General features: G+C 48.1%; 1 protein-coding gene across 1 annotated transcript in view; it reads left to right on the forward strand.

Annotated features, from left to right (window-relative positions):
- The first annotated feature begins 5,692 nt into the window (after positions 1 to 5,692).
- LOC144177635 (nuclear factor NF-kappa-B p100 subunit-like) overlaps positions 5,693 to 23,775 on the forward strand; it is a 184,530-nt gene continuing 166,447 nt past the window's right edge. Inside the window, exon 1 of the mRNA XM_077705272.1 lies at positions 5,693 to 5,841. Coding sequence (XP_077561398.1) covers positions 5,755 to 5,841 — 87 coding nt within the window. The 5' untranslated portion in view covers positions 5,693 to 5,754. The remainder of the gene's footprint in view (positions 5,842 to 23,775) is intronic.

The raw sequence follows: 23,775 nt of genomic DNA on the forward strand, positions 1-23,775 counted from the left end.
AGGAGCCATGAAGAGAAAATACAACTTCGTTTAATTTGAAAGAACTAGGATTCAGTATCTCACTCAGCTCCATTAGAGCCACAAAAGATGTTTTTTAACGAAAAAAAAGCAAGAAGTATTTAAAAACTTTCAAATTTTGCGCCACAGTGACGTGTTATGAGCAAGAATGACGTCATACGGGCCAACAATAAAACATAATTTTCAGTGCGTTAACTTCACGTTAGCATTCAAGTGATGCGGTCAAATGGAACTAGAGGCCCCATTACAGACGTCCAGTCATGTGTCGTCGCGACAGGTCAGTTAGGCGGCCGCCAATCGCACAAACAAGGTTCCGTGACGTCATAGGAAAGTTGCGGGAAATTGGCTAGGGGGTCGCCACGGCTTCACACGTTTTCTTTAATATCTCCGTTATTTGTTCGAAGATTGCGATGGTATTGGCATCATTGTTATCGGGACTAAGCAGTCTCTCTAATAAACCCAACTTGTAGTTTGTCTTCATGGCTCCTTTAAGGTATTTTTAGGGGCGAAGCTCCTCTTGCTCGGGCCCTGTCCCGTCTCTCGTTGCTGCTGTATACGGCACGGCACATTAATGATGATTGTGGCAGGATCCCCTAGGGATTGGCCAACCAAAGATTGGCCGAAGAGGAGAAAGCGTTCAACGCGTTCGTTGCTGCCCAACAAGGAGAAGAGGAAGAAGAGGTTGTCGTTCGTCGCCTGCGAGCTCAAGACACGTACCGGGGGTACACGACACAAGACGCTCTGCAGAAGGCGACGGCCAAGGTGGCTAAAATATCACACACCGAGTTCGCCAAGTTACCCATGGAGATTCTCATCGTCCAAAACAACCCCTACATAACCACCACAAACATCGACGTCGTCGACGGGCTTGTCAACGGAGCGGTGGAAAGCTTGACGTGTCGAGTCTTTATATGATGTGCGGGCGAATGTTTCACGGTTTTACCGATAAGCATTTTTGCTTCGCCCCTCTCATCATCATTCACTTCGTGGAGACAGCGGAATATTTTTGTTTCCTGCACTTGGGGGTGGTAGCCAGCGCCACTCGAACTACTCGGGGTGAAGGGGACCTTTTTTTTATCCCCCGGGCCGTGGCTCGAGTGTCTACGACATGTCGAGAGTGGTCGACCAGCGTTGAACCCTCTTAAGATCCCTATGGCACCAAGACTGCCAGAACAGAGGCCCTCGCTATGCATGTAGCGAATCAGAATAGGAAATGAGGGACTCGTTGAATAAGGACAGAAATAAGGGTTGGCAGTCAAGAAAACCTCAATAAGCAAAGGGGGAAATGCGGTAGGTCATAGTAACAGATGAAGAATTTTTTTGCGACAGAAAGAAAGTGGTGAAAAAATGCTACACTTCCAAGTGCAGGAAACAAAAAATACCTTCACATAAATACCCGATAAAGTGGTGGGGAAACAGCGCCGCCGGTAGCGTAGTGGTCATCGCACCAGACCGGTATTCACCACTTTCTGTCTCAAAAAATTCTTCATCTGTTTCTATGACCTACCGCATTATCCCCTTTGCTTTCTGAGGTTTTCTTGACTGCCAACCCTTATTTCTATTTGCATACATACATACATACATACATACATACATACATACATACATACATACATACATACATACATACATACATACATACATACATACATACAGAAGGATATATGGATGGATGGATGGATGGATGGATGGATGGATGGATGGATGGATGGATGGATGGATGGATGGATGGATGGATGGATGGATGGACGGCCGGACGGATAGGTGGACGGGTAAAGGAGCAGACGGGTGGATGGATGGACAAGTGGATGGTCGGACGGACGGACAGACGATTCGATGGATGTATGTATGGATGGATGCTTTGATGAACGGACAGATGGACGGACGGATGGACGGACGGACGGATGGATGGATGGACGGATGGATAAATGGATGGATGGATGGATGGATGGATGGATGGATGGATGGATGGATGGATGGATTGATGGATGGAAGGATGGATGGATGAATGGATGGATGGATGGATGGATGGATGGATGGATGGATGGATGGATGGATGGATGGATGGATGGATGGATGGACGAACGGGCGGACGATTGGGTGGACGGACGGATGGATGGATGGACGGATGGATGGATGGTCAGTTCCAGTCCGAAATGGCCGGGCTCGATATTTCATGCAGTTTATGCAATCGTTTTGTACGGTGTCCGCTATCAGCACGCCGCATTACCTGAGAATCGGTCATTTCCAGTGGTCGCCCGAATTCGTCATCGTTAGCTATTAGATAGCTCGTGACCAATAAGTAGAAATAGTTGTCTATTTCGGCCGTGTTCTCTCGAGGTATTTTTTTAATGTAGAAATGGTTTCATGTGAACCGGAAGCAACGTTACACCACGGTCTCAGCACTGGTTACGATGGGGCGGCGAGAATTCTGCCCCGTTTTCAACAAGCGGCAGGATTGGAGCGTTCTTCCACCACACCATCGGCCTTGGCTACTAGGTGACGTTGCCGTCACCGCGAGAGCAATGGACAATCAAGATTGAGGCCATGGACCAATCATCATCAGTGTCTCCGTATCGCATAACACTACACGTACCGAAAATGCCATGGGAAAGTCAAAGATCATTCCTAATATTCCGTCTCCGCTGGTATCCCCCTCATTTTTTTGCTGTTGGGGTGATTTTCTCAGCTCATGCTGTTTGGAGCCCCGAGTTGTCAAGCTGGTAGCAGCGTAACTTTATGCTACTTGTCTTGCGTCGTATTGCATCGTTAAGAGGAGGGTTTGTGTGTGTGTGTGGGGGGGGGGGGGGGGGGAGGGGGGGGGGGGCGTGCAACTTTCTGCCTTTCTTTTTACCTTGTATACTGAGATCTTTGGGTGGGCTTAAAGTGGGGTGAAAATGTTTGAGCAAGCAAAACCGTTGGTAAAAAGCACATTGGCGGTGAAAAAGGTAGGTCTTGGGGAAAAAATTACGGTCTGGGCCAGATAAATAAAGTGCCAGATTCGCCCGCAAAATATGTTGTTCAAAATGGCGGTTCCTTCGTGCCATCAATACTGCACATAGAAAAAAAGAAGCATGTTTCAATGAAAGAGCGCTCGCGAGTGAACAGTAGCGAAATACGGCGCTGTCCCGTACACGCCCGAAGAATACATTAAAGAAAAAATTGCGCGCTGTTTTCGTGGCCACAGCCTCGTCCAGTATCTCCACCGAAACTGTGTTGCTCGCCCTACATTTTCTTTGCTGCTTCGGGCACAATGGTCTGGCACGCAAACAAATATTACTTTGTTTACGCGCTTGAAGTGGCTTCAGTTGTTGTTTCATGACGGCATTAGCTGAAACGGCCTTCGATCTGCTACGAAACGAGCTTTCAATTCTTCCTTCAGTCGTTAAAAAGCACTGCTCCCTTTATAACAGCAGTGCGAAACGCTGACATCATCCCTACAAAGGCTGACAATAGGAGCCAATAAACGTAGTGCTCATATGAATTTTAATCGGGGCGCTTTACCGCGTACATTCGCCGTTTTGGTATGCGGCCCATACACAGGATGCCCCAAATACTGTCTTACAACGCGTCATGTCGCATTCGCGGCGGCAGGGCCCTCCGCAACAGCCAAAATATTGTCTCCAGTGCATGCGTGGTCACGTTCGAAATACTCGCGTGGTTTATAGAGGCGAAAAAACCCGTGCTGGCAAGCAGGGCCAAATTAGCTTGACCGCGCTGGCCACATCATGGATGTAATCTCTCATTGCTACAGCCTTGAGGGCCCACGCCTTTGTTGATATCGCTCACTTTGGAACAAAGCCACGGCATCAGATCAGGATCTCTCCTCGGGTTTCTCTTATCGTTGAGTGAATCAGCAATCTGGTAAAATCGAGACCGGGGCCATATAATAAAGGATGTAGCTAAGATGACGGGGCCGAGGCAGAAAAACAAGCCAGCTACAAACACACAGCCGCAACGAGAGAGAAAGGCGGCCATGCTGCTTCCGCCCTGGAAAAGCCTGGCCCCACAGCTTGTGGTGACACACAGCCAACAGGTAGCACGCTTGCCGGGAGCAATGGCGCGGGAGAAGGATGCCAATTTAAAAAGGGAAGTGGGCCAGGCGGCTGGTTTCTCGGTGCCCGTTCAAGCAATGCGCCCGACCACCGGGACTTCCCACCAGAAGTCGCACGCGCTCTGCAACAAGACAACACAGCCGTAGCTCCAAGAGGAACTACTATACGCGAACTTAATTGGGGGCAAGAGGGACCGTTGTTCCCCCGTATAGCCGGCCCCACGTCACAATGAAGCTGCCGATTAAGCTACGTCGTGGTCTCCCTCTCCCAGCGCCGTCATTCAAATCGGGCACGCTGACCGCGGACGCGACGGCAACGCATAGGCGCGGCTACTACGTAGCGCTGACATCACGACGCCGACGTCGCAAGCGAAGGGCTCCATCGCGAGGAGGTAAGCGCGTAACAGTTTGGCCGCGCGTAAAAACCCCATTCCGCATGAGAGCCAAGTTCGAGGGCAGGCGGTGAGGATGAAATTCAGGGCGACGTCACGGAGTCGGATTGAGAAAGAGGAAGCGGACAAGTGGAGGAGTGGCGTGGAAAGCGAACGCTGCCGCTTATACAGGGGGAGAGTCAGCGAAAGGGTGAAACCTGGGGGAAACCGGTTCCGGAACCCGCCGGGCGGACCGGTGAATTCGAAACCGTTGGTCGCGCAGCGGAGCGGGGCACCACTGCGCGACAAGCCGTTCGCGCCCGGGCGAGAGGGCCGCTCGCGCCAAGGTGCATCTCGCCGCGGCGTCAACAAAGAGAGGGGGCAAATTGCATCCGATTAAAGAAAGAGGGGCGCGTGTGACTCAATCGGCCCGAAGAAGCGGTGGCGAGGGAAGCGCTGGTTCATTCACGGATATTCCTGCGCCGACGACGCTGGTTTCTGGAAAAAACAGACGCGCACGGTTCACAGGAGAGAAATACACAGGGAAGAGGCTAGGTGGGTATAGAAAAAAAAGAACAAGCACAAATAATGAATCTTGTCGGCGTCGTGTCCAGCCGCTCGATCTCCTTTCCTGGCCAGTTTCTACGACCGGAGATAGCACGCTGACACGTACGGACACAGGCTTGGACACACCGCGCAGAGGTAGCACGTGCCCTCCTGACGGCGGGACGACGACACTGGCGTTGCGAGTGATGATCTCAACGTCGCCCCTCAGGACTGGCCCAGCATCCTCGGCTTCCGCAAAGCGGTCCTCTCCGCACAAGCCTCCGCAGCCTTCCCGGGTGACTCGACCAGACCGCGGCGCCTCGGCTGCCGTTCGGACAACGCCACAGGCGCAGTGCACGCGTGCCTGAGGAACTGTACCGAGGAAGAAGACAGGTCCTCCTGACCGCCCCCTGTCGGAACGAAGGGAGAAGAAGCTGGCGCCGGTCGCCGCCTCTTCGACGCCAGGTCTGGACTCGCGTGGTGCAATCTCGCCGACGGCTCCGTCTTCGGGAATCTCGGCGCCCGCCGGTCGGCGGCCGGCAGTTCGTGCTTCGTTGTCGTCATCGCCGTCGTCTACGGCGCCGGCAGCCGCGGGAGGGCTTGCGCTGAGAGGACCTCGTGTCCCGCGTGGGCGTCTCGCAGACGAGCCTCCACCGACCGATTGGCGAAGAGTCGGTCCGTCCCCTCGCTCGAAGCCGTGCTTGAGTCGGACGTCATCGGCTCCGGACCACAGGTGCACCGTCGGCTTTGCCCGTCGCACCTGGAATGTCTCTTCTGGTGGATTACGGCTGGATCTCTTCCACACTCTGCGGAGCGGCGACGGCAGCGATGGACGACTGGCCGTACTACGAGGTAGGTGGGAGAATTAGCTCGCGCCAGCGACTCTACCTTTCCTCAGTCGACCGAAGGCAGTGCGCGTGATGCCTCACATGTGCGGGCCCTGGCAGACTGCGCGCTGCCGTATAAGCGACTTGCGCGACTGACTCTGGCCGCTTTGATTGTACCCTCTTCTCAGTGAAGCTGTTGCCCGTCGATAAACCAAAAGGGAAATTTGGGCGGCATGTCGTCGTGATGAACGGTTGAAATGCATGCTCCCCGGAAGCCTCCTTCGACGAAAGGAACGGGGGCTTTTCTTTTGTGCGCGGAAAATTCTCGTAACAGCCGGCGTGCACGACAAGGGCCCCGCGCTCAGCTCGCGTGTACGAACAGCTTGCCCTTCTGCCGGCCCCGCGCGTTGGCTTTCGTTTGCGACCAGTGCCCTTAGCGTGGTGGCCCAACGATACGACCCATGTGGTCTTTACGCGTCCGACTTGAAGGAAGAGGCGTGCTTTTGGCACGGTTCTTGCTTCAACGCCGAATACTGCAGGCCGATTTGCCACATCGAGGTTCCATACGCGTCATAGGGCTTCTTATATCAAGTGAAGCGCGTTTCTTTTCTTTTCTTTTTTTTTTTTCAAAAAGCGCGGGTGTTTTTATTTATTATTGTTTTTTTTTTTTTGCCTCAGTGGTTTCTACAGTTTTTAGGGCACTTTTTTGAAATCAGATCCGGCTCGGCGGTTATGTCAAGCGGGGTGATCACTGAAGTTTAGCGTCGCTGTAGATGCTGTCGTTTATGCAACATTCGGTACTCAACCTACCGTTAACTTTTATTTTGGCGCAAAACTACTTATAAGAGACGTCAGAGCGTTCCTTTTTTTATTACTGATTCATCGCAAACTTCAGATGCTTTGGCGGCAAGGAAAGAAAACTGTAGCCGCAGCTAGGCCTCATTTGCTAATCCAGCTGTGCAACCTTATTTGCTACACGCAGCCTATAAAGCAAAAGTAGTCACTGCATGAGATGCAACCATGTCTGTAAAACTGAAAAAAAAAAAATCCGTCGAAGGGGTAGAACTTTTAATGGTGCACAGGGCACATCCTCTGAAATTGATTGAAAGCCGAAATTTTCGGAGATGCGCAATCGGTGCGAAGGACAGGCCATCACACGCTTCTTTTTTTAATTATTCCTACATGTTTTTTTCCACTTCCACCAAGAAAATAACAGCCCCGACCGTTGATAGGCTCTATAAATGTAGTTTTAGTTCGTGAAGTATATAGTATGTGTTTGGCGCCGATACGGTTCACTGAACCACATGTAATTGTGAAGGCGCTGTTTGAAACTAAAACAGCAAAAAAATATTGATTATATTTATTGTCAATTTACAATGTCGCTGCATTTTTCTACAGCCAAACGCTTAAAAACGCGCCACACACGTCTGGAAGCATGCTTAGGGACAGATTCACGCAGATGCGTTGCTGGTGTTTCCAACGTACGCGCTACAGTTGATCGAGCCACGTCTTTACACGAGCAAGCCGTCACTGGCCGGCCGTACTTAACGAGTCCGCTTAGATGTCGGGACGTGTTCGATTCACCGGTACCATGGGTTCCACGTAATCCGCTTAAATGTTCAAAAAAGTGCGCATTTACACCAGCATCACCCTCACGAGCCTATAAAGCAATGTTCATATCCACCATGTGTGGAGCAGTCTTGTAGGCATTACCGAAGAATATATAAATAAGTACTCATCCATTACCTTTAAATAAAAAAACGTGTTACCGTCCTTCGTTACCTCTGAATAAGAGTGACGTGTTAGAGTTACGGTAACAACAAAAACCAAAAAAAAAAACCTAACGCACCTTACTCTCTCGCGCTACTATAATTTATCACAATTTGAATGTACTACAACTGCAACCATTAATGACATGCGTGAATTGAATCCTTAAAGCAGGAACCGGATTCACGCACGTAGAAACAAACGTGTCAAACTGAATAGTTATCATCAAAAAGAAAATATTTTTGTTAGGGTGCTTCAGGACAATTTTGCCTGCACGAACGTCAACAGCAACCAAGCTTCGAAGTAATAGAAGGAACTATAGCACCTAAATTATTTTAAAATTTACCTGAGTCTGTCTGTATGTCTGTCGGGGGCGTGTATATGTGTAAGTTTGTGTGTGTACGTGTGTGCTTAGAGACAGTTAAGCAAACCTGCGTTTTTTTTTTCTCGCGCGATTTTGGACGAAACCTTGGTGTAGTGTGCCCAAGTGGCAGGGGGGGGGGGAATTGATGTGGACCGGAGGGCATTTGTGTTTCATTTCACATCCTTCCTCCAGCTTTTTAATGTAGGTGGGGTAGAGATGGTTTATGTAGTCAAATGTAACCAGTAAGTTCTATGTCCGTAAAAGTTTTGAGTAACGCGTAGGACACACGCTGCTCGTTACTCGCGCGAGTAACGAGCAGCGTGTCTCCTACGCGTTACTCGAAAAACACTAACGGAATCGCGTTACCTTTTACTATTTCTAAACGGTAACGAGTGCGGCACTAAATTACCAATAAAATTAACGCGCAATTCAATGGAGTTACTCTAAAACTTTTCGGCACGTAGCAACCGCGTCATGGGCATCGTAAAGCGTGAGCGCTTTCGACTTTATTTTGGAGTACTGCTGTACCCTCTCTTTGTTTATCAAAAAAAAATTTAAACAATTGGATGACGGTACAGTTCAAATTTGTAATTTTAATGCACGAACGATGGGTTTTAAAGCGTGGCTAATTTTTGGGGGGACTTGGTTGCCGACGAGGTACGGCGTTACACTAACATAGCCAATATAGGACGACCGAAAAAAGGAGACAGGAACAGGCTAAGATCAACCATTAATGGTTGACTGAAACCTGAAAATTGTAAGCACAGTTTGAATTTTTATGACTATAAATCTGGTCAGCAAAAAAAGTGAGAACAAATAATTTCATAACGATGTTACTTCGAACCATCGAACCAAACGTTGAATGTTGCCGCGAATCCTTATGAGCCTGAGGCCAAACTATCGCATTGACGCAAGCAGCTGTACAAACGTGCAAACACTGTTCACAATCTCCCGCGCGTGCTGTAATACGAGAGCCCAGTGCATTCTACGTGGCAATCGAAAAATTTTCCGAAGGTCTTTCCTCAAGCTCGCCACTGTCGCAGTAAACGGGGAATACCAGAAAGCGAGAGCGACAAAATGAACGGCGTAATTATTAGACTTTGGGGGAAAGTATAGTTGCATGTGATTATGTATGCTCCACTACTGTTTACTGTTAATGTGTGCTGGCTTCATATACTTTCTTTCGGTTTCTTGAATGCAAATACATGCATTGCCGCGTTGTGTTTGCACGTATTATCAGGGTGCATTAAGAATTATAAGCCGTGCCCTCGTCATTAGACAGCTGTCTGGTGATCGGTCAGGCGAAAATTTGTAAAAAAATGTTTAATTACCCAAACCACGCTGTTGTTATTTCGACTAACTATTTCGGCTATGAACTATCCCTTATGGTGCATGAGTGAGTGAGTGAGTGAGTGAGTGAGTGAGTGAGTGAGTGAGTGAGTGAGTGAGTGAGTGAGTGAGTGAGTGAGTGAGTGAGTGAGTGAGTGAGTGAGTGAGTGAGTGAGTGAGTGAGTGAGTGAGTCCGTCAGTCAGTCAGTCAGTCAGTCAGTCAGTCAGTCAGTCAGTCAGTTAGTCAGTCAGTCAGTCAGTCAGTCAGTCAGTCAGTTAGTCAGTCAGTCAGTCAGTTAGTCAGTCAGTCAGCCAGCCAGCCAGCCAGTCGGGCACTTCTCCTTTAGGTATACATTTTAATTCATGAATTTTAAGGATGCATCCATTTTGACAGAAAAAATACTTCCAGCCAATACAATATACACGTAAGAACTTGAATCTACGGCTTCCTAAAATTAGCGGAACCAACGTCGGCATCATTTGGTTAATTTATTACACTGGTACAACGCGACAAAAAAAATGCTGAACACTTATTTTGACTACTGCAAGTTTTCCACGCTCATTCACACCGAACCGAAGACACCCACAATACGAAGAGGCGTGCATTCCGGCGTTTAGAAGCAGTGGTCTTGATTTTGGGCGGCCATAAAGAAAGTGGTAACCGTGCAGACAGATAAAGCGGTAACAGTTCGGCGAGGAGCGGTACTCGATGCCTGTCAACGAGTATTTCCAGTCGTCAATTAAGAGACGTGGAAAGCGGTAGTCATGAGATACATTCAGAATATGACTTGTAGAGTTACAACTCATGGCTAACTAGACTCTATGAAACAAAGGCCGTTCATTTATTAGCGACCGCCGATGCGTCAGCTAGCACCAAATAGGACTAACAGTCGAACAGTCGAACCTCGTCAATCGGGACAGCAAATTAGTCCGTTATAACCGATACTCGTTGTAACAGTAGGGGTGAAAATCGGCTCTAACAAATCGACAATCTGGCTCGCAGAAAAATGCTTCATACAAAAATGTATATTTTAGGCTTCGAATCCTCTGTAAACAAGGTAACCCTTACCTTTCTCCTCGTTGCATTTCAGCCTCAATGAACAGGAACATGAGCACGTGAAATAACAATAGAACAAAGCTTACTTGACAGCACAGGCCTCAGAACAAAGTTTACTGGACAAAACAGGCTTGCGTCCTTATTTATTTGATGAAGGATGTGATCTTTGCATGGTGGCTGCTCACAGCACTGATCAGGATGAAGTTCTCCATAGTGTCCACGAACAAAAGAGCCTTTATACTTCTGCAGTTTAGGACGGCGGGATTCTTTTTTTTTCAAATAGCTTCTCAGACTCCTGGTCAAATATTTCTTCGTTATATCCGATATTGCGCGCAAGTCTAACGGTTTCCGTTTCGTTATAAAAAAATGAGTTTCATTGAAATCAAGCGTGACCAACCAAAGTTCGTATTTAGTTCGCTACAACCGATAATTCGCAACGTCAGTGTTCGTTGTAACGAGGTTCAACTGTATACATACATTGTGAACAAAGTGTTAATGTTTATTTCTTTAGAGAGCCACCCCTTTGGTGTGTGTCGTTTCCTGGGGATATATGTTGGGTAAAACATTGTATATGAGCGTACAAGATGTACTGTTAAGAACAGAGTAGATAATCGAATGAATTATGCTTGGATGGCGTTCTGGCCTTTTTAAAACAAGGAGGAATTTGAAATAAAAGCATTTTGATTTCTTAACATATAACCCTTCCTCTTTACGAGTTAACCCTAATTACCAACCCTAACGAGTTAACCCTAATTACCCTAGTTAGCCCTAAATACCAAACGTAAATTGGGTATAGTATGCCTAACGGCGAGCTGTATAATTGGTTGGATCCTAAAAGATGCCTTGAATTCCCTTCATTGTGAGTGTGTTGTATATGTGAATTAAAATACGTTTCCGGGGCGTGGTATTGGCAACCCAAAGCAACCACTGTCGCTACCACATATGACAGCCTCGCGTCATCTGTATGGATTAGATGAATTTCTGAAAGACGCCTGGTTGTAAAACGGCGTAACAAATGATTCGTGTCTCTGCAGCACTCGTATACATACATGTTCCTTAAACGCTTATGTTTCATAGCTTAGCTTCCGACTTTCTGGTTGCTACCAGAAAAGCCTAGAAAGCAAGGAAAAAAAAACATTGTCTGTTAAAAGGAAAACTGTGGTTTTCCGACAATTTATTTGCATTGGGCATTTTGTTTTGCAAGTGAGTGTGCCCTCGTCCTGTCACTCCTTTTTCTGCTGTGCACAGTTTGGCGTTTAAAAAATCTGTTTGTTTGATTCACGGATGACTTGAAGTTCACTGATGACAAGTTATATTTCGCGCTGCAAATAGGCGGCCTTTTGCGTGTCAGCTTGAACTACTGTTCTTTCTTATTGCGCTGCAGTGTTGTGTACAGTAGTGTAAAGTGTTATACCATATACACTACAGTGAAGTTGCATAAACGTGAGAGAAGAAGCCATGTTAGATTTTGGGCTGTATACAGTCGATAGAGACTATGTTTCGTGTAGTTCTCGTCATATTAGGAAATATACCCCCTACACTCATAATGAAGCCCTGCAGCGGTGTTCAAATATGCTTTATCTATTTCCTGCGTGATTGGAAGCACGCCCAATGCAACTTATCGCCAGCACGAAACGACGCTGGGAGATTGGTTCGTAGCATTTTTAGTATCGGCTTTGATTTTGTTGAAATTTTCTTTAAAACGGCCAACCAAAGTTTTAGGGCTGCGTCTAAAAGGACTCCGAGCAACAGTGGAGATATTTCCTGTGTTACATTACGTAAACGCAAAAGGTATGCCCGTTTTCCGAAGATCGTAGGAAAAGAGGCAAAACCCTATGGAACATTTGCGAGTTATCTGGTGCAGGTAATAATATTTCGATCGGATATTTCATGGCCATCTTATCTGAGTTCTGGATGCGTCTATTTACTGTGTTCTAAAAGCATTTAAGGTACTGAAAGCTGAAAAATCGCGCCAATCCACCCCGTGAATGTGGTTGGAAAGCAAAGCTGTAAACGGCACCCATAACGATTACCCATGCCACGTCAATTAAATTCACTCACATCGCTCTACAAATAGCAAAACCAGAGATAAGTGAAATGCACTTAACCACACCATTTATTACTTTAAAGAGATATTCTTGTTAAGGTTAAATCAATGCATTAAGCATGAACGGTGTTTGGTTCAGTTGTATTGGTGTAGCACAAGAGTGGAAACTTTTTTTTATAAAATTAAAGTAAGCTCCAACCCGGTGTTAGACGATCTGTCTTCTCCGTCTCTGCGCCGCGGACGGAGGCGAAGAGAAGGAGGAGGAGAAAGAAATACTTCTGTTCAGATTTCTGAACGGCCCAGAGCGCAGCCCTGGGGAGTGATTCCTTCTGTGGGGCCCATATGCAGTCCGCACGGCCTGTGTTCTGTCCACCCGCTGAAGCTGGCTAGGTAGAGAGGGCCTGGACAGCAGCATCTACCATTGCTCTTGTTGGGTAGTTGACGGAAAAAGAGGAGGGTGCTCAGGGCTAAAGTCGCACACTCCGATTACGGGGCGGAGTGTTCCTACTTCTGAGCAAAAGTTACATTCAGCGTCGTAGCGATTCGGATACATTAGGTGAAGACGCGTAGGCTGTGGGAAGGAGCCCGGATTGTATGAGCCGTAAATTAGTTTATTGTTCTCTGGAAAGATCAGGGTAAGGCGAACGTACGGTGTGTCTCAGAAGGCGATAATGCTAGGTTATCTCCCTGAACGTGACAAGCGTGTGACTGTCCTCGTGCAGCTCCATAGCACGGCAGGTAAAAGCGCAGGCTTGTTAGGTGGGCGTATTTGTTGCTCTCCATTGAAATGTGAGGGGGTGTCCAGATGAGTGAATGGTACCTTTTTAGGGGTAGTTTTTTAGCACGCGCAGTGCAGGTCAGGACACCCAACCCTACTGGTAATTCCAGTAGGCTTGCTGGGAATCGATGACTACCCTCTGAACCCCTGGTTGAGCGAGAGCCAAGGTGATGGCTGCCTCTTCTGCTGCCGTCATTTCTTGGGTCCTAAGCGAGGTACACGCAAGGAGTTTGGTTCTTGAGGTAGCCACGATGATGGCGTATTGCTGCCCTCGATGTTTGGAGACGTCTGTGTAGATAAGTGCATGAACCCCACCGAGGGTGGTGTTTAGCGCTTCAGTCCGTGCTTTTCGGTGACCCTCGTCATGTGAGGGGTTCATTATTCTAAGCAAAGGGTTTTAGTTTTAGTCGCCAAGAGTCTGGGAATACGTCAAGCGGAGTGACATTCTGGGCTGCCCAGCCAATCTGGTGAAGCATGCGGTTACCCATCGCAGTTCTGAGTCGGACCTTCTTGTTAGAAAGATGGCCTTCTATCAGCTCTTCCACCGTTTTGTACACTCTTAGTCAATTCCTGGTTATACGACCCGCATGCAGGCGGGCCGCCGCGTCATTTTAAAGCCGCTTATAAAGCGGCGGTTCAGGCGGCCTCGCGCGCAAGCGGCCCTCCAAACATGCGGCCCACCGAACACGCGGCCCGGCGTTTAAGCGGCCGTATTGAGGGCCGCCTAACCAGCGGGCCACCTAAACACCGGGCCGTGTGTTCGGCAGGCCACTGGCCGTAATCTTTCTACGCGGCCCGTTATGCTAATCTATTCCCGCTTACGAAGCGGCCCCCAAATCATACGGTCCCTCAAATAAGCGGCCTTGTTGCTTTCCACCAAAAAAAAAAAAGAAAAAAAAAAAACCAGCCACTCGGCCAGAATTGAGTTTATCCGTTTTTTTTTTCGCTCGCATTGCCAGGTCAACGTCAGCATCCCGTGACGAATGATCTAACACATGTTACATCGTACGAGACACACAAAGTGCACATAGGCACATACACACAACCCTACGGAGACTCGAACCTGGGCCTACTGCAACACATGAAGAGGCGGGTATCATAACCACTGCGCCACGACCCACGGGTTGCTGGGGAATGCAAACATGGGCTTATAAGTAATCTGCATGCTGTTGCGCGTCAAGCTGGAGTCATAAATAAAACATTCCGCTGCGAGTGACTTTCTTTAGACCACCGTTTTCGAATCACTCTACCAAAGAGGCATAATACTACGGTTTGGAGGGCTTTAAGTACATTGTTACGAGCGGAAACCTTTTGTCATGCTCTGTGCCAGTTTCAACAGTATGATGCGCCATGCGGTGATTTATTCCATCGATGCAAACGGAATTGATAACAGTTATTCTGCCTTGTTACCAAAAGTATTCTTGGCCATTGGCGGAAAGTGCCTCCTATGACATTCATTATCATCATCCTCATCACCAGCCTATCTACGCCCACTGCAGGGCAAAGGCCTCTCCCATTATTCTCCAATTACCTCGGTCCTGTGCCAACTGTGACCAATTTATCCCCGCAAACTTCTTGATCTCATCTGCCCATCTAACTTTCTGCCGCCCCCTGCAACGCTTGCCTTCTCGAGGGATCCACTCTGTTACCCTTAATGACCAGCGGTTATCTTGCCTTCGCATTACATGCCCTGCCCACGTCCATTTGACATTGACGTCCCACGGCCTATGACATTGCATGCAAATAACTAGCACGTAAGGCACACTGTCGTGCTGAACATAAGAGTTGTCTGGTCACGAGTGGCAAGTATACCAAGCATGAAATGGTGTACTGAATTTTTTCTGCTCGTCGTAGCTCTTCTGATGGTGCGGTTACATGCCTTCACCTTTATTTTTGTAATAGGGGGCGGTAGTAAATTACGTCTGTGGTAATGTAATGAACCAATAATAAATTACTCATTCTATATAACATTGTGTCGCGACGCCAGCAGAATTGCTGCGTCGCCTGAAGAATTGGTGATCGCGAGCACACAAAGAATATCTTAGCGTTTTCTCGCGCAGACCGGATAGGCGCTCGGCCGTGTAACTTGTAACCCCCTGCATTTCCAAAAAAATGAAGTTTTCGCGGAAGTTCCACCTTTAATCGTTATAATATCGTAAAGATCATTGGTCGAACCAAATTTTGAGAAACCAAAAAATAAAAAAAATATAAAAAAAATGACGGAAACTTGCGAACAGTACAACACCCTGCATTTCCAAAATAATGCAGATTTTGCGGAAATTCCACTTGTAATTGTTATCATAGCGTAGATCGAGAGAATTGGCCGAACATAATTTTGAAAAACGAAAAACCAAGAAAAATATAAAAAATACGGAAAATGGCGAGCCATGTAACGCCCTTCATTTATAAAAAATGCAGATCTGGCGCAAGTAACACCTGTGATCGTTATAATAGTGAAAATGGAGATAATTGGACGGACAAGACTTAGAAAAATCAAGAAATTTGGCTCTAAAAGACTCACAATCAAGAGAAGCGGCATAAGAATGCTGAGCATTAGTAGACGATTCTCTTAATTTGTGCAACTTTTTTTAAGTGGTCTCATTTAACTCGCGCTTCCTTTATTAACGAGTTATTTTATTGTACGCGGAAGCGCAAGGTCGCGGTTAAGCATTTTCAACATTTTCAAGGCCGTTCACCAAAAACATTGCACTTGGTAATGAACGCACACTTGTGCATCTGAAGTTTACACCGTATAAAACAATGCCACCAATAAATGGGTTACAATGGTTGCAATTGCACTAACACATTCGTGATTTGTGCACTTATGGAACACGTTCATGACCTCAGTTGTCATGCAATGAGGTTTTACCTTTATAATCTCAGTGTTTTGCCACCTGATCTATCAGGCCTCAATGCACATACCACGAATTAAAAAAAACTCCCTATATTTATAATGCCATGTTACAAGCAAAGCTGTAAAGCAAATATCTGCATACCTTAAACCTATCTGGATCTTGAAGTGATAGTCTACTCATACGAGCTTGGGACATGAACAGAGAGCCGAGTTGGGTATGTAAATTTTAAGTATTTTGTCATTCTCGAATTCATGAGCATGCACAAGTGTGAGATTAAAATGACATGAATGACACCATGTCGAAGGAACGATGTTTTCTTTTTATTTGATATCAAAAATACAAATACGAACACGAAATACTTATACTGAAATAACAAATACAAATATTAGCAGATTGCCCTTATGGAACACACAAATGAAAATATTCTTTTGTGGAAGAGCAAATAAGGACCTGTCAAGATAAAATTATTTTTTTCATTTATGGAATTTTCAGCAGCTTGCTGAACCGGGAGGAAACTCATCTTTTTTGCAGGCTGCTGACTGTATAAAGCCCAATGTTTGGCCTAAAGCTGACGGGTATACCTCATGTCCTAATGTAATATATTACCAAATAAAGAAAAAGTACTTTCTCCGGGCTTCAGTTATGGTCCAGGTGAGGTACGGTGACTGTGAGAGGGAAAGAGGTTCCCAGCCTGCACCACATATGTATCGCAGGGAGAGAAAGGGAAGAGGAGGGGGTAGAAATACACCACTTCCGATGATGTAGAAGGCCTTTGTAGAATCCCCCCCAGCAATCTTTGGGCCGGGAGCTGCTGCTTCTGGGATTTCGTCGCACTGTAATGGAAACAGCGTTGTAAACATTTCAAAAACCTCGAGTTACGGGTAGCATTCTGTTGTGTTGACACTGCGTGAAGAAAAGAAATGGCAGTTGAAAAAGTGACCAGGTACAAAATTGTGGCGTTATTTATCGGCGGTAAAACAGTATAGCCTGTAGGGGCGCAGCAGAAGTATCACCAACACCCTAGCAGATATGTGAAAATATCATAAATCAGGCAAGTGCATCGCTGTAGTTTAGGCAATTATTTCTTTCTTACTGCTTTATATTCAAAAGCTCTCCAAAAGGACGTTTTCTTCATATACATAGGAAGGCCGAGCGCTTTTTCAGTGCAAAGGCGTGCGAGAAAACTTTGGCATAATTTTATTTGACGCCGGCACGTCAATTGGACGTCGTAAAAAAACCCTGTTCGCTTTTACACGCGGAGGGTAATGTGCCCTAGTTTCTTTTTATGAAACAATTTCCACCAATAGTATGGCGCAAAACACTTTATGAAAGATCGAATAAAACTGCTAGCAATATCTTTTGCTAAAGCATAGGTAAACTGCGCGCACCGACCAACAGCCAACGCATCTGTAACCATAGCCTCCTGTATAACGCCTTTACAGGAGGCTGAGTAACAACATTAGAAGCCACCGCTATGAGCAACCTCCACGCCGGCGCCGCGCCGCGTTTGCGCTGCCAATGCATCATGTTTCTGCAAACCGCGAGTTGACACTCCAGACAGACGACAGCCGTGCCGAACACAACAAGATGGGGGCTGGTGTTGCTCATGAATGTTGCTTCATGTGAAAACTTTACCACTTAAACGCACCCCTTTCCAAATCGCCACAGGATCCAGACTACTCAACGTGCCAGAAATTTCACTAGCCGAAACGACGACGCGAAAACCTAGTTACGATAAAACGTTATAGCTAACTTTTTGCTACTCTTACCGAAAATGGCAAGCAGTGGCCATAGAATATTGAAAAATACAAAATTCAAACTGTGTTTTATGTGGCTTGACCTTGACAATGGGACGCGTGTAAAAATGCAAATTCTTTATGGCACCACGGTATACTCATTACGGTAACGGAAGTACCCCACATGTGCAAGCGTTTTCGTTTTTCTCCTGGATCCCAAAACGGCCGCCGCACTGGGAAACCGAATCCTCTCTATAAGCACGTCAAATTTACCGTACGATCCCGGGTATCGGAGAACGGTTTTGGCGCGGGCTTCTTACGACGACGCAAAAGGCATAATTTCGTGGTACTTGCTATATTGTCTGCAAACACAAATTCTTACAGTCTGCGCTCCCCCACCCCTCGAAAAAAAAAGAAATCCAGGGACTTACCTATCCGCTGGTGTTCAACCGGGCTATGCCCGTAATACACACACCAGCCTGCTTGACGTGGCGCCGCTGCTTGGCTTGCGTTCCCGGTGGGCGGTGTAACAGGGTCGGTGTAACAGGAGAAGCAACTGCAGTTGCTTCCCCTGTTACACTGATTTCGGTGCACACATTTGATGTCAGCGGAAGCGAACGTGGTCAAGAAAGTGTGAGCGCTCGGAACTGAGTATGAACTATACAGAGCATGTGTCAAAGCGCGGGAGCCCAACTTGCTCCGCGCTGAAATTACTCCATGCTGCGCACGCGCGCTAAAGACAAACCACCGGACCACAACTGCCACGCGCGAACGTTTTTCCACTCCTACTGCGCATGTGCGCGCAAGTTTTTTTTTTATGTTTTTCGGCTTTCGCCGCGTCGTCGGGCGCGTGTCGTCGGCCGCCGCAAAGGAACGTTGCGGGCCATTGTGTGAGCGGGAATACGCGCATGCGCCGCAAGCCACACATATCGCTCGGAGCTTCACTATTGCCCCTCTCTTTTTATTTATTTTCTGGCGTCAGGCTGTCCGCTAGTATATAGCCGTGACACTGGTCGTTGGCGCAGCATATAAGCGTGCTGTAACCACCTGAGGTTTTGTCACGGAAAAGAAGTCTGTCAGGGCCTCTTATATCACGGTATTGAGGCTGCCCACCGCATATAAATAGGACGCTATCCGGGACGCGACTAAGAGTGTAGAGCCCCGCGCTAAGCAGCCTCTGGGTGGACGCACTCATGAGAAGACCAATGGCCTGCTCGACCGCCTTTCTAATCATTATATTGTTACGCGGCAGCAGGCCATAGATGAGACGAACGATGTAATGGGGTAGAACGATCTATTTACAGTATTTACAAGCGGCCATGGCCGAGTCCGCTGAGTCTGCACGCGCCCTCTTCATCGTCGTCTTCGATGCCGAGCTATGCCGCCATGGGGCATTGTCCACTGGTCCCGTGACACTACCCCCCCCCACGGGCAAAGACGACCGTCCCGGTCGAGGCCATAGGGATACGAATCGAAGGCGGTGCCGTTGATTTTTTTCGCCTGCGAGGGTCCGAGTCGGCAGCTCGACCTTGTCTTAGCAGCGCTCGAGTGCCAGCCGCAGCAGTGCACGCGGTTGCTGATAGGCAGAGCGCAATTGCAGAAGACGGGGGCTGTGTGGTTGGATGTGCCTGTACGACGCTCCGCTTTGTTATTGGAGCCTCTCAACCGGGTATCTCCAGGTAGCTCTTGATCCACAAGCTGTTGCACCAGTATCTCAATTTTTCTTCGGGGCAAGGCTTTTCCCGTCGCGGAGAATCCGTCCGTAGCAACCAGTGCGGGTTCGATGATGTCGACGCACAGCCGGAAAGTTTGACGTCGATAGATGCGGTGAGGGCGAGATGGGATGAGTATATACAGTGAAGTTCTGGCCGCCGCATATGATGGTGATGGTCGTGATAAGCACCGGCCCCGGAACAGCTGTGACCACCGCCGACCCCACGAGGCAGCATCCAAAACCCTCGGAGAAGCGCCGGAAATCTGGGAGGGGGAACGTTGTCGGCTCTACGTCTGGTCTCAGCGGGTCAGTTCGTCTGGTCTCGGCGGGGCATGGGCAGGGGACACGGGGCTGGGGAATGGTCGCGTCCATGGCTCACCGGGGCTGGGTTGGGCCGACGCTTTCCAAGAGCCAGGGTGAACCGCTTCATGAGTCGTGGCGAGGTGAAGCTCGGGGCCGGGATGGGACTGTACCCCGCACGCTCCACCAAAATGTTACGCGGCGGCAGGCCATAGATGAGACGAACGATGTAATGGGGTAGAACGATCTATTTACAGTATTTACAAGCGGCCATGGCCGAGTCCGCTGAGTCTGCACGCGCCCTCTTCATCGTCGTCTTCGATGCCGAGCTATGCCGCCATGGGGCATTGTCCACTGGTCCCGTGACAATATAAAGCAGCTCTATGTCTTCCTTGTCGAGTAGAAGACAGGGGGTTGACGTAAGTAACTCTCGAGAGTACAAAAGCTTCAATTATTCGAAAGGTACCGGATTCCTTTAGGCCTCGCTTCTTGTTGGCAACTCGCCTGATCATGTGTATGATTTGATTAATGCTGTTTTTGAGGCGCTGCAAGGTGACGTCACTCTTGGTGTTAGCCTCGAGATGTAGGCCCAGGATCTTGATGCTGGGGCTTGGAGTGATGACCTGGCCATCAAGGAGTATTTGAATGTATTCCTTGGTTTGGCGTGAGGGCGGACGACAAGGAGCTGTGATTGTTTACGTGAACACTGGAGGCCACAGGCTTTAGCACATTGGCTTACTAGAATTGAGATGCCATGCATTGGTGCGAGATTCCTTTGATTTTTTTAACTCTTAGCACATGGGCAAGGTGCGCACAGGGCCGCTAGACGGGCGTGAGTGGTCGCGTGACGCTTTCACGTGGCATTCAGCGAGAACGCAGGGGGTAAACCCGTAGATGTGCTTGGTGAGTACACCACCAGTCTTCCCAGTCTTCGCGTGGGCTCGTAGCTAAATCGGTAAGACAAGGGGTTCTCGCTTTGTTAGTCTATTAGTTCCAGGTTCGATTCCAGGCGGTGCCAGTACATTCTTTTATTTGTTCGCTAGAGTTTTCTGGTGACACCAACCGTCGCGAAAGAACCGTTGGGGGGTAGAGGTAGAAAGCTTTGCTTTAAACGTATTCAGAAGTTCCTTGAAAAATCGCCAAGGGTCCGTGTGGCCGCGACGCAACCGACCAAGCACTGTATCCAAGACCGCAGATTCCGCAAATAACAATTCCAGACGTGCCATTCGACTCCACAAGGCGGCCATCGCTGTGACAACGCGCAGGGCAAAATGGCTATATAAGCATTGGGTGTCGCAGGCCCCATGCGTCACTGCCTACTCTGTTCGTTTAATCGTAACTATTTATCCCACAGATGCATTGCAGTGCAGCATAGCCTCGGGGGTTTTCATGCGCGTACGAACTGGCTGCTTTTTTCCCCTCAAGCATACTGTGTCATTTTAAGATTTCTAACGTTTAGGACCAACATTCTAGTACGCGCACACACCGCTACTGCAGTAATTTCCGTTAACTTCTGTGCTTTATTGCGAAGATTCTTTGAGTACTGATCCCGGTTAAAAGCCTGGCCTCATATCATAAGTGCGCTCGAATACGACATAACAGCTGCCGTTGGCGTAAATAAGCGGCACGCACGCGTGCCCACACACACACACACACACACACACACACACACACACACACACACACACACACACACGCACGCACGCACACACACACACACACACGCACACACACACACGCACACGCACACACAAACACGCACACACACACGCGCGCACACACAGACACTCACACACACGCACTCACGCGCACTCACGTAGACACACACGCACACACACGCACATACGCACGCACACACAAGCACGCACACACACACACGCACACACAGACACAGACGCGGGCACACACACAGAGACACACAAACAGAGAGACGCGCACACACGCACACACATACGCACGCACACGCACACACACGCACAGACACGCACGCACACACGCGCACACAGACACACACACACAGATACACACACACACGCACGCACACGCACATACACACACGCACACACACGCACGTGCACACACAAGCACACACAGACACACCAACACACACGCACACACACAGACACACCAACACACGCGCACACACACACACGCACGCACACACAAACACACGCACGCACACGCACACACACACGCGCTCACGCGCACTCACGTAAGCACACACACACACACGCACGCACATACGCACGCACACACAAGCACGCACGCACGCACACATGCACACACGCGCACACACACGCACACACACGCGCAGACACAGACACACACGCACACACACACAGACACACACAGAGAGAGACGCGCACACACGCACACACAGACACACACACGCACACACACGCACATGCACACACACGCACACACACAGACACACCAACACACACGCACGCACAGACACACACAGACACGCACGCACGCGAACGCACACACACACCGACACATACGCACGCACACACGCACACAGACACACACAGATACGCGCACACACGCACGCACATGCACACACACACGACCACACACACACAGACACACCAACACACACGCAATCACACACGCACGCACACACGCACACACATGCGCGCGCACGGGCAAGCACTACTCGTACCACATAATTTCTTTACTGTGAGGACCCAGTGATTCTAATTTGTGGATGCCTGTGAGGTAATAACGAGCAATTATCCCAAACCAAAGAATGGCTGGCATTGAAAGACAATCGTCGGAGATGTATTTGGCCTGTAATTTCTATAACGGACTCATAGAAACCAGCATTACAGAGGAGTTTGCACTATATCGCTTGTACAAGGGCGCAAAAAATATTAGACCTTCTAGTTTTGGCCTGTCAATATTTTTACTTTCAGGAGATTTGCCCCAACGGTTTACGACGTCAAAACACCTTAATCTCCTCGTTTTGATATAAAAACTGTTTTTTAGCAGATGATTGTGGCATTTTTTTTCATTTTTTTCCGGAGATAAGGCGAAGCATCTGTTAATAAAATGAACAGCTAAAGACACCCGATGATGTTTTAATGACATCACACACTGAGAAAATCAGGCCCATACTTGTAGCCAGAATATAAAGTTAGGATAGTTAGGATAGTGTCCATTTACTGCTCACGACAATAGGTTTCGGGCTCACGACGCTAAAAGCCAGTGTCACAAACTCACAAACTTCCTCAATGTGGTATCACAGAGTCTAGCTGAGTAGTTTCTGGGGTGTAGACGCAAACACGGCAGCTCAGAATGTCCTCGCCCCCCCCCCCCCCCTCACCCCCTTATTCACATCTCTTGTAAAATGGCTAATCTTGTGTAAACATTGGTTTGTTTATTTTTGAGCACCCGTGTTTGAACAACAAAATACCTTTTAAGTGCGTGCACTCCTTCGTATACGTTGCGGCCAGCTGAAAGATTGCAGTTTATGTGTAGTTGCCATGCTGTATTTTGCGTGTATGCATGCTTCGGAACCACGCCTTCTCGGCAGGAGCGGCTTTCGGACTTGGCTTTTCCGCACAACAACAACGCTTTGCGGCGGAGAGGCCTCGAGCCAGATGGTGCACCTCAAACGCCTTTTTTTTTTTTTTTTTTTTTCTTGCACAATCTGCAGCTGGGGGTTTGGTACTTCAAACAAGCGCTACTAAAGCTGAAGACCGGAATTTTTTTTGCGTTTCTGCGCCTGTTTATCACGATCTGTTCTATTCGCCGAATTTAGTACATTTTGTCTTTATTTCAAGGCCTCATTAGCCTTTTCGTCTTTCTCGACACTTGTTCTTTTGATATCAGCAAGAATTGGCCGGAGTTAATTATCCATTAGACAGTATTATCAAGGGGAAATGTTTATAACTTGATTGAAGTAAAAATTAGTCCACCGAGGCTTCTATCGCAACAGTTCCATGCGAATGTAAAAGCTCCTTTAATTATTGAAGCGGGGGGTCTGGATATAAGAAGCCTCAGACAC

This window comes from Haemaphysalis longicornis, unplaced genomic scaffold (assembly GCF_048455015.1).
Source record: "Haemaphysalis longicornis isolate Haplotype H1 unplaced genomic scaffold, Haemaphysalis longicornis Haplotype H1 scaffold_1, whole genome shotgun sequence".
Lineage (NCBI taxonomy): Eukaryota > Metazoa > Arthropoda > Arachnida > Ixodida > Ixodidae > Haemaphysalis > Haemaphysalis longicornis.